Source organism: Ctenopharyngodon idella, chromosome 3 (genome assembly GCF_019924925.1).
Source record: "Ctenopharyngodon idella isolate HZGC_01 chromosome 3, HZGC01, whole genome shotgun sequence".
In the NCBI taxonomy this organism is placed as follows: domain Eukaryota; kingdom Metazoa; phylum Chordata; class Actinopteri; order Cypriniformes; family Xenocyprididae; genus Ctenopharyngodon; species Ctenopharyngodon idella.
In genome coordinates, this window is record NC_067222.1 from 15,668,549 (window position 1) to 15,680,471 (window position 11,923).

Sequence of the window (11,923 nt, forward strand, 5' to 3'; positions counted from 1 at the left end):
TGACTCTCAGATAAATGAAGCTTGTGCTCTAATAATAATAATAATCAATATTAATGGACAGAATCTGTTCTTTCAGGATTATATTGATACAGTGACTTATGCTGCCATCAGAGGAACAGAAGATGAACCGCAGAAGACCTTCACAAATAAACATTAATGACACAGGTCATGAGCTCATCATATCAGGAGCAGACGGCACGTTTTCACATCTCTGGTTTTTGGAGGAATTAAGAGAATGAACAGAACTGTTAATTCAGATATTTGTTGAATGAACAATCAAACAATTCAAAAGCAAAGTACGGTAATGTTTCCTACCACAGCCTTGCTAAAGAAGCTGAGGGTAAAGGTGATGGACTGGCCAAGCATGTCTCCAGACCTAAACCCTATTGAGCACAAGACCTTCCACAACTTCCTCCAGATTTCCTGTTCATTATTAGCTCAATGATATCACCTGTGCCTGGCTTGTTAGTGTGTGTGTGTGTGGGCATATATAATACCTGCATTTGTTTGTATCTTTGCTCAGTCTTGAAGTTCTTTTGCTCAGACAGATCTTTTGGCCCATGTTTGGATTACTTTGAGAGACTGTTTACTCAGATCTTTGACCTGCTTGTTTGGAAGCTTTGCTTTATGTTTTTGGACATTTTTGCCTGGATCTGTACCTTCTTCAGCCCTGCTTTTGATGCTTAATTTTTGAGTTTATTCAAGAAGGACATTAAGTAAAGAGTGTTTGTTTTTCTCCAATCCTGCCTCTTGTGATTCTCTGCAGTTTGGGTCTACACTGCTCCTTGGTGTAGTGGTTAGAGCTCTGGGCTACCAGCAGCACATTCTGGGTTCTAGCCCCGGTTGTGACACATCCACCAGCTCTGTGATGCTGTCATGGAGGAGTGGAAGAGGACTCCAGTGGCAACCTGTGAAGCTCTGGTGAACTCCATGCCCAAGAGGGTTAAGGCAGTGCTGGAAAATAATGGTGGCCACACAAAATATTGACACTTTGGGCCCAGTTTGGACATTTTCACTTAGGGGTGTACTCACTTTTGTGGCCAGCGGTTTAGACATTACACAAGCTGTACACTCACTACTTTACATTGTAGCAAAGTGTCATTTCTTCAGTGTTGTCACATGAAAAGATATAATTAAATATTTACAAAAATGTGAGGGGTGTACTCACTTCTGTGAGATACTGTAACTGCATGTTAATGGTGCCTTTAAACAGTACTGTGACATGAAATAAGGAGGATTCAATAGTGAATGCAGAAAATTTCAGTTTATTAAGAAAAATAGCAGCAGGAAAGGTAGGGTCAGACGTCGTGAGTGCAGATGGCAAAGTATTTCTTGGTAGCGCAGAGACTGCAATGGGCAAACCAGTTCTCCGACAAGAGTCCAACAGGTAATCACAGAATGGAGCGCAGCTGGAAGAAAACAAATCTAAAAGTTCAGTCAGGACTACTTAAGTCAAAAATGACTATAGACAAAATTTTTAGTCAATTTTTTTATTGGCATATTTTGCTGAAGTTACATTTGGCGTTGTGGCTCTGTTCCAAATTCCCCGTCCTTTTCATGAGCTCCATGAAAGCTAAGACAGGGAACAGCAGCAGCTTCTGAGGACAACCTCCCATTTTTTAACTAGGAAAGCAGCACAAAATCCCCCAATAGAGAACAGAGCTGCATCAGTGACAACAGAATGACACTGATTAAGTTCAACACAAGTTTAAGGAAGAGGTGGGTTGCAAGCAGCGTGCAGTGGAAGCAGCCAAGCAGGCAGACGGAAACTGCGTTGAAATAACACGCCCTATAGAGAGTTGCCAATTGAGTCCATAGGAATCGGATAGGCTGATATTAACATTGTGTATGCATTTAAGTGCAGGAATTCAAGGATCTGTCTTTAGGGGAAACAAGACAGCCACTTTATGGACGCATGGCTCAGCACAGACGAGCTCTTCAGGGCAGGACTCCGCAGTTTACATCACTAACACCAAAGGAAACACAGCTTTCACAACCATGAGGTGAGGATTCTGGACAGAGAAAACTAACGAGGCGTAAAGGAGGCGATTCATGTGAAGGTGGAGCGTCCCTCATTGAATAGTGGAGGGGTTTTGAGACATCATCTGTCCCACGTATATAATGCTGTCTTAGAAACGATGCCACGGCGCTGTATGGACGGGTCAGTGTGCTCCACTTTGGAAGGAAAAGGGGCACTACCATGAGCGCCAAGGACCATCTACTCTGGCAAGCATACTATGTAGTTAAACTAAATCATGTTACTTCTACTTGTGTGCTGATCATGTAACTTTAGCAGGGCTGCATTCAGCCCCGACAAAACGTTGCAAAACATTTTTTAAACAGAAACAGTGGTGTGTTGAACACCCTTTTCTGATGACGCAAGAGTTGCAACTATGGCAGCTAAGAAGGCCATTATTTGTGTTCTTTTTGAGGAACTGATATGCTATATTTTTACCATAAAACTCTTACGACAAACATGTCTCCTAATATCTTCAATTGTTGCGTATACCGAGCTGCAGCGGACACATTTTTAAATGACTTTACTTGGACCCATTGTGCGAGCTGTCTCTTTAATACCGCGTGGTTTATATACATGTTGCTGCTGATTGGGCATTTTGACACACCCACCAAACAAGAGAGAAGGTATCTCAAACCCTGTTGCACACCGTTGCCAGAAAACATGTCATTTAACCCAGAAACCGTAGCAAAACGTTGCGCACCGGTCTGAGCTTGAACATGCCCCAGGTGTATATTTGCCAGAGTCACTTCCTGTATTTTTACAACTTTGGTTGGTGTTAGGATGAACACCGAAACGTCTTGTCATCTTGTTTTTATTTAGTCCAGTGACTTTTAATAAAGAGTTTGCTTGAACACTAATAATTTGATGATTTGATTTCTAGAATTTAACTGCATGCAGGAAATTAAAAAAATAAAGAAATTAAATTAACAGTAATGTTCTCATGTGGACAAGTACAGTCTGTAGATTGTGTTCAATCTGAAGCGTTCAGATCAGATGTGTTGTGACACTTCCATCAAAGAGAAAACATTTTTCAATTAATGTTTTGATGATTATTTATTTGTTTATATTTTTGGTAAACTATTTGTATGTAAACCATTTTCTGTGGGGGCAGGGGATTTGTTACATTGAATGGGAATGTGTTATGGAAGGAAGGACTCTTAGTGTAAAAAGCCTCTGGGTAAGGAAGTCAAAGGGTGGCCATTTTGAGGGAAGTTGTAGCTTATGGGGTGTCATGCTTGAAAGACAGGCCAACAAAGGTGCTGGAAAATGGCAGGCTCTCACCTGTGCGAGTGCAATGGACTAAGTTTGATCTGGCACACTGACTGAAAGATTGGCTGGTGATTTTTGAGGCCTGTTACCAGTGGATTATCACGTTTTCTCCTTCTGGGATCATTTGAGGATTATTTTTTCCTCTTCAGTGGCATTGCCTTATAAGAATCCAGAAATCCCTGAGAAGTTAATGTGGGTGAGACTGTTGTTTTTTTTGTTTTTTGTTTGTTTTGTTTTTTTGACTTTTTCTCTTTGACTTTTTCTCTTTGACTTTTTGACATTTTATTTTTTTTGCTGGGATTATCTTGTTTTTTGGACTGCTTTTTTGGACTGCTTTTTTTGTTCTGGGCCCGTATGTATAAAACTTCTCAGAAATGCTCTTAAGAATAGTCTTAAGTTTTGACTTAAGTGTCAAAAAAATCTTAGTAAAGAGTAGGACTTTTCTAAGAGTAAGAGACTTTTATAAAGAAGTTAAAAACAACTTTAAGTTTATATCATTTTATCAACTCCATGTCATCCTATAACTTCAACACATCATATCTTCATTGGAAAGCATGTAATTCCTCCTCTTTGCTGCCATCTTGTTACACTTAAGTAGGTTAGAAGACCTCTCCAGCTCTCTTAAATAATTTAGGAGCTAAGACCTAGTCTTGACACTTAGGAACCTTTATGAATCACACTTATTCTTCAGTCTAAGAATAAGAATAAAATTACATCATTCTTAGTATTTTGACACAATGAAGACTAAAATTTACTCTGAGCGGCTTTATACATACGGGCCCTGGACTCTGATTGCTGGTATTTGGTTCTATGGGACTTTATAGGTCTCATTCAAGGAACCTTTTGATTCATGGGCTCAATTCATTTTATTCTTTGAGTTATGAGGGTTGTATGTGTTTTGAATGATGTTTGTTATGTATTGATCAATGAGAGTCTTATGCTTTGTACGTGCTTTATTAAGTTGTGGCATAAAGACTGAGCGGCAGCATTGGTTTTCAGCGTGAATGCCGCGAAAAACACATAAAACACATCCAAAACGGGAAAGAGCTTTATGATTGACTGTACAAATAGCTTTGACACAAAACCTGAGGTATATATTTACAGACTGCTGAAAGTTACAGAAAAAAGAAGCAAATAGGTCGCTGCAATTCACAGAAACAGCTGGACTCCAGGCAAAGAAACATGGATTTGCAGTTATCATTTTGTGTCAAATTGTTGGATTTTGAGGTAAAATCATAGCGTATATATTGTATTGTTATATATTGTGTTGACAACTCATCAATTAAATATTTACCATATATTCTGCATAATTGGGTGTTTTTAACTATAAAACTACAAGTTTTAGGGCTGCATGGACAATATGACGATATATATAACTATATATAAGTGATTACTCGGATTTAAACCTACCTATATAGTAGTTATATAAACTATTCACAGGCAGATTTGCTTTATGTATTTCCCCGGTGTCGAAATCAGGCACATATAAATGTCAGGAAACACGACTCCTGGCTGCATATCAATATCCATGGATTAGGTTTCTTTGACATGTCATAAGGAACACTTTCAAGCCCAACCTTTAGAGTAATTGTTTGTTTTACTCACGTTTTCGCAGTTTCCTCTATTAAATCCAGTCATCCTGCAGGTTCTTTTGCCACTCAGTCCAGCTGAGGGAGCGCGTTCCGGCGGGAAAGTGACGTCTATGCATACCCTCTATAATAGCATTTTAGGACTTCTGGTTCCATCGCCCTAAAGTCTATGGGGTTTTTTTTTTTTATGGGTTTTTGCTAAATCACCTGAAATAAGGTCTGTGGTTAACAAAGCCTATAAATATTTTCACGTTTTGATCTATGACATAAAACACACCAGTTGTACAATTGCACTGTTTCAAAACTTTTGATAGATACTGTATTTTCTGTTTCTACATTGTATAAATTCCATGAGGAGGACTTAATGCACAAGTGTTTGTAGTACATAAACCAATCATAGAATTGTCATAAAATATAGGGAAAAATATTATATTGGTTATTGTTCCAGTGTATTTGATTTCTTATTAAAAGCAAATTGATTTCAATTTGTAATAATAAAATAAAATCTATCAATTAGAAAAAGGTCGCATAAAAATTGGTATTACACCCAAAATTTATGTCACCCTCACTTCTGAAATGATGGCTACGCCCCTGATTTCAGTTACTATGTGCATGAAGAACAATTCATAGTGCTCTCTACTCCAGTGCGGTGATCTAACAGACACCGGGAGAAAGATGACGTGATTTAGAAACAGAAATAAGGGTTTGAACTAATTGTTATATACTTGCACTAGTATATTGTATATGACAATTTAGTTCAAACTTTGACCTGAGGAGGGCAGTAATACACTTAGCAGTGTCTACACTGCCGGAATTCTAATAGAGAAGAAGAAGAAGAAGAAGAAGAAGAAGAAGAAGAGAGCTAGTTCAAGATGAGCATTTATGGTTAAAATGTATAATTTTTTTTTTTTTTTTTTTTTTTTTTAGAAAATGGAGCGATGGTTTCTCTAGATAAGACCCTTATTTCTCGTCTGGGATCATGTAGAACGCTTTGAAGCTGCACTGAAACTGTAATTTTTTCCTTCAACTGTTTGGAGGCCACTAAAGTCCACTATAAGAAGAATAATCCTGGAATGTTTTCATCAAAAACTGTAATTTCTTTTCAACTGAAGAAAGAAAGACATGAACATCTTGGATGACATGGGGGTGAGTAAATTATCAGGAAATTTTAAATTGAAAGTGAACTAATCCTTTAACTATGCAATGCATTTCAAATTTCCCCTTTGGAAAGTGTTCTGACTGTAATCCAGAGATATCTTCACCATGCACCACAGCTCAAACTTCCCCTTTGGAAAGTGCCCCAACCAACGTGTTTTGATTTCTGGAATGTGTTAATCATGTTGCCTTTGCAAGTGATCGCAATTCCCCTTAGAAACCCCTTCCACGTACCGCAGAGTCAGATAGCCCAACCATCATGGTTTGTCCCCTTATCCAAATTTACCAAATTTTAACCTAATCACAAATGCTTTCTTCCTAATTCTCCCAGCTCTTTCAACCAGACAGCAAGATTTAAAATGCATTAAAAGTCAGAAATAACAAGATGATACATAAAAGATATAAAATACATTAAAAATGAAATAAAAACAGAAAAAGGAATTAAAAGAATAAACAGATAATGCGTATAAAATAAGATGCAAACAGTTCGAACATAGCACAGTGCTCAATCAGCAAATGCATAGATAAAAAGAAGTGTTTTGAGTCTGGATTTGAATGTGGCTACTGTTGGAGCACATCTGATCTCTTCTGGAAGCTGGTTCAGCTGCGGCTGTCGTAACAGCTAAAAGCAGACTCCTTGCTTTGAGTGAACCCTTGGTATTTCTAAGTGACTTGATCCTGATGATCTGAATGATCTGTTAGGTTTATATTCTATGAGCATATCTGCAATGTATTGTAGGGATGTAAGAAGGATCAGTTTCAAAGCTACATGACAGTGTATATCTTGCATCGGTTTTCTAAATACATCATAAGAGGAAGAACAACTAGTTGTTTTAAAAACAACAGTTAAGAACAAATTAAAAATAAATCTCAATCTGTATTAAGTGTTCAGCCTCTTCTTCAGCTTCCTGAACAAGAACGGTCTGTAAAAAGCTTCTACATTTCTTCATAAAACAGTGAGCAAACTACAAGTGATCCATATGCATAATAAGTATAATTATAATTATAATTTAATGTTACCAAGTCATTTTAAAAATTTGACGATACCAGCATTTCCTTCTAGAATTTCGAGCGCTGTTGAGCGGATTCTTAAACATCTCTGATTGGGTTGACTCACTATGTCTCTGATCTGCAGGTCCCTAATACATCCCCTGATAGACAAATCTGCTGATAGATACCAGGTATAAGACAACTGAACATAATATGACATAAGAAAGCACAATGATATCATTTATATCATGAAGCAAAATTATATACAAGAATAAAACTTCTTGATATTGCTCTTTGGAGAGGAACGCCATCTTAAAGTTGAATGTTTGAATGTCACAGTTGAATCTGCTGGTTTTGAAGATGAATTTTATTCAATGTGAAAACTTTAGATAATGTTTCTTTGTCATGTTGGGTATAATCGCTGGTTAGGACAGATTTATCCAGATGATATTTTATTGCTTGATGAATTATTGTTGCATTTGGTGAGGATGTGGCATCAAACCTGAAAGTGCTGGATCTGAAGAGGATCTACTTACTGTGATTGTTTTTTGTTTGCTTGTGTAGAGAAGATGAATGTTTGAAATGCTTCCCACGTGCAGTGGTCTGATGTGATTTTTCTCCAGTGTGGATCCTCTCATGTGTTTTCAGATTTGCTGACTGACTGAATCTCTTGTCACAGTGTGAACACTTGTAAGGTTTTTCTCCAGTGTGAATCCTCTGGTGCACTTTTAAATCACTGGCTCTTGTAAAAGTCTTCTCACACTCAAAGCACATGTACTCTCTCACACCAGTATGAATTTTCTGATGTATTTTTAAATATCCTAGACGTGAAAAACTCTTTCCACATAAATAACATGAATATGGCTTTTCTTTTGTGTGAAATTTCAGGTGCATCTTCAGGACTGAAGACCACAAAAATGTTTTTCCGCATTGATCACATGTGTAAGGCTTCCCTCCAGTGTGGATGTTCATGTGTTCCTTAAGGTGTGCTGATTGTGCAAAACTCTTTCCACACTGATCACAAGTGAACGGTTTCTGTCCAGTATGAACTCTCATGTGAACATCAAGAAAACATTTGTATGTGAAACTCTTCCCACACTGAGTGCATATGAAAGATGTATTGGCTCTTTTTTTCTTTAAAATTTTATGTTTGGTCTGAGAGCAACTCAAAGGATTTTCTCCAGTTTTGACATGATTTTTCTCCTCAAATTTAATTAGTTCTTTATTCTCATTTTCTTCAGTCAACTTTGAAATAAAAACGGTTCATTTTCAGTAAAAAAAAAAAAAAAAAAAAAAACAGAAATGTGAAGGACATGAAAAGTAAACCCTGATGTAACAGTGGAAAATGGACAATTGCAATATATAATATTGATCTTTTTGATGCATTTTTATTAATTGTACATGAATGAGGTACATTGATCTTCAAATTATTATTTTTAAAACATTATAGGCACAAATCCTAAAATACATTTGATCAACCACACAATTTTCTAACATACATTTTTGTTGAAAAAAAATGTACCCAGTTCATAGAAAGCGTCCCTTATTATTTGATGCTTCAGTTATATTATTTCACAGCTCCAACGAAAACAAATCTAAATTCAAAACTGCTTTAAGCTTTATTAATGAAGAATAAACACCAACCTCTTTGTTCTTCAGTGTGTTTCATTCTGCAGGGTTCTGGATCACTCATGTTCTCACTGTCCTCTTTAATAAACTTTGGCTCCTTTCAGCTCCTCCTGATGCTCGTCTGATGGGAATATTCCAACATTTATTGAGAAATCACTGAAGGCAGGATTGTTGTGGAAGGAGCTTCACTGAACATGTACTTCTGTGTGGAAGATTAGCCAAAATCAATGCTCAATTACCGTTTTATTTATTTATTTTACTAATTTACACATTTAAGCATTTATGTAAGTGAAGCAGATGTCCTCTAAATTCTATCAATGAAGATAACATAGCCTCACAAATATAAAGTGTTGCCTCTGTAAATCATTATATCACTATATGAAAAGTAACAGCATCGACGCAAAGTGCACTTCAATTTAAAATGCTCATTCAGTAACACTGCACTCCCATAGAATGTGTGAATTTCCACATATGTATTTCTGTTTTGCCTGTCATTCCATTTTTAACATTTTTATCCTTTTTTTTCCGTTCTGCTCCCTTATATTACCATATAAGAAGACATCTGTCTAGAAATATAGAAAAGAAACAATATAATGTAAACTAATGAAAAAATTAAAGCATAAACAGAAATTTGATGACACCCATCTTCATTAACATCAAACTACACAGAGCACATCATATCTAATATGGTTTGGTTCCCTAATAACTACAATCAGAAAAATAAAGTAATGAAATGATTAACATGATGTAGTTTTACATGTGCAGAAACTGACAGAGAAAAAAAATTCTTTAAACAGAAAATCTTATTTAAACAGAAACTTACCACAAAAGGGAAAATGTTTCCAATGTCTATGATTTTGTTCATATTTACATGTAGCTTTTAAATGTCCCACATGGCTCGTCAGTATTAAGTAATCAGCAGTATCTGTTTCTAATGTTACCGCTGATTCATAACGCTCCGAAGCTTCATGAAGCTGTGTTTTGAAATCGGCCATCACTATATAAGTCATTATTTTGTTTTGTTTTTTGGCGCACCAAAAATATTCTTGTCGCTTTATAATATTAATATTGAACCACTGTACTCACATGAACTGATTTAAATATGTTTTTAGTACATTAATGGATCTTGAGAGAGGAAATGTCATTGCTCCTTATGTAGGCCTCACTGAGTCATCGGATTTCATAAAAAATATCTCAATTTGCGTTCCGAAGATTAACGAAGGTCTTACGGGTGTCAAACGGCATGAGGGTGAGTAATAAATGACAGAATTTTCATTTTTGGGTGAACTAACCCTTTAAGAATAGGGCATAATAAATTAAATAGTACTTTTCATATTATGGGGAAACATCCAACTGTTTTGTGGCCAGTGCCAAATACCTGAGACTGTAGAACATATGCTTATTAATTGTTCAGAGGATAGATATGATAAAAGACAAGGAAAAATAGGACTAACAGGACGTGGAGTAAAGAATATAATGGACTGCAGTAGTGAACAAGGAATGAAATATTTGATTTGCTTTCTCATTAAAACGGGACTAATGACAAGAATATGATGACTAAAGTATATGGGAAATAACCAGAACCAGAAGATGGCAGTAATGCAGCGTCAAGGATGCAAGCTGCTGTTAAAACCCAAAGAAGAAGAAGAGCTGTCAGCGTCTTTTTTTCCTGGTGTTGTGACCGATAGTGCTCAGTGTTTTTGGATACTTTAAAATGGTCCTCTCTTTGTTTCTTTTCCCCATAATTCTTGCCGATGTGTATTAATCAGTACTGTGATCTTCCCTTTAAACTCTGCCTTGCTTAGTGGTTTATGAATCAACTTCAGGAAGTTCAGTTGCTTGTTTTTCTGGTTAGTCAAATCTCGCACTCTGTAAAAAATTTAAAAGTTGCCGCCTGAAGACGCAACAGGACAGCTCATTGGCTCTCGCCTGCGTCAACACCCGAGGGTTTCTGTTTGAATAACAAGCGCCTTCACGATTGGGAAGCAGGTTCCTTGATTATTTCTCCAGATCTACTGGATTCAGATCTGAATAAAGAGAAGCTGGAGATGATGAAAGAGCAGCTGGTCACTCGATCTTCTGTAGGTCTCAAACGAGCAAGAGATCCTGGATTATATGAAGCGTTTATTGGATTTACATCACGATTCTGTGAACAGAAACATGAACTGAGATCTGGATAAACCACACGGCACTGATGAACGTGGAAAGTTTCACTGTTTCAGTATAAGGTCCAAGAACTATGCAGAAGATTGAAGGAAACAGTGGAATGGTGGGAAATTTATCATGTAACACATGAAAAGGAGTGACAGCTGAGCAGGGACACACATTTAAGATTGTAAGTTGTTTTGTTGTCATAAACCTATTGCAGTTTGCTCGCTAAAAGCTGTTTGCAGTTAGCTGTTTGCTATTTTGCTGTTGGAAAGTGTTAAATCGATCAGGCAAAGGACCTAGAAATCATACTGCAAAAATCTCTAAAGTATGCTCTTTTAATGTTTAAATATAAACTGCTGTGTTGCCAGCTTGTTTCATAATTAGCAAGAACAATAAATGTATGAATTAGACTCGCTAACACAGTTGCATTTCTGTGCATCATTTTATTACATCATCCATGTTACAGATAAATGAGTCATTCTACGAAACGGGTGACATTTCCACTTTGCATTTTTTCAAAATTTTCATTAAGAACAAACTTTTTTTTTTAAAACAAACCTTCAACTTGAAAGATATGTTAATCCTCCAAAAAACACATTTTCCCACCTCAGGCACAAAATCTTTATTAATATTATCCTTTTTATTCAGGCAAGGAAGCCATTCTTGTACCACCCACTGGAGTAGTAAAACAAGATTTTTAAAATCTAATGTTTTCCTAATAGTAAAATGTCCCTTTTTTGGAAACCATCAATAGAAAGTTTGTATTTTATTTTATTTTATTTTTTTTTTTTTAATTCTTAGATATATAAAAAAAAAAAAAAAAAAAAAAACACAACAACAACGTTTTACACATGATGTCACTCTGGCTTTGTGATGTCATTTAAAGGAACAGTGCATCATTTATAGATGAAACAAGTTAGTGTGACGGGGTGCTAAGTCAAACCAGCCTGGTCTCATTGTTAATAGGTAGGTATTAATACGTAACTTTCAAAGACACAAAACGTACATTTTTGTACGTTTAGAAAGGTGCTAAAACGTACAATATTGACGTAATTATGGCACTAAAACGTAAAAATACTTACATTTTTTACAGCGAAAAAACGTAAAATATTTACGTATC

The 11,923-nt window shown here is 36.4% G+C and overlaps 1 protein-coding gene across 1 annotated transcript; it reads right to left on the bottom strand.

Moving 5' to 3' along the window:
* Positions 1-7,551: 7,551 nt before the first annotated feature.
* On the bottom strand, positions 7,552-9,517 carry LOC127510238 (gastrula zinc finger protein XlCGF49.1-like). Its single transcript, XM_051889813.1, has 2 exons — positions 9,476-9,517; positions 7,552-8,268 (listed from the first exon to the last, which is right to left on the bottom strand). Exons 1-2 carry the CDS (start codon positions 9,515-9,517, stop codon positions 7,552-7,554), a joined length of 759 nt encoding a protein of 252 aa, XP_051745773.1.
* Between the last annotated feature and the right edge of the window lie 2,406 nt (positions 9,518-11,923).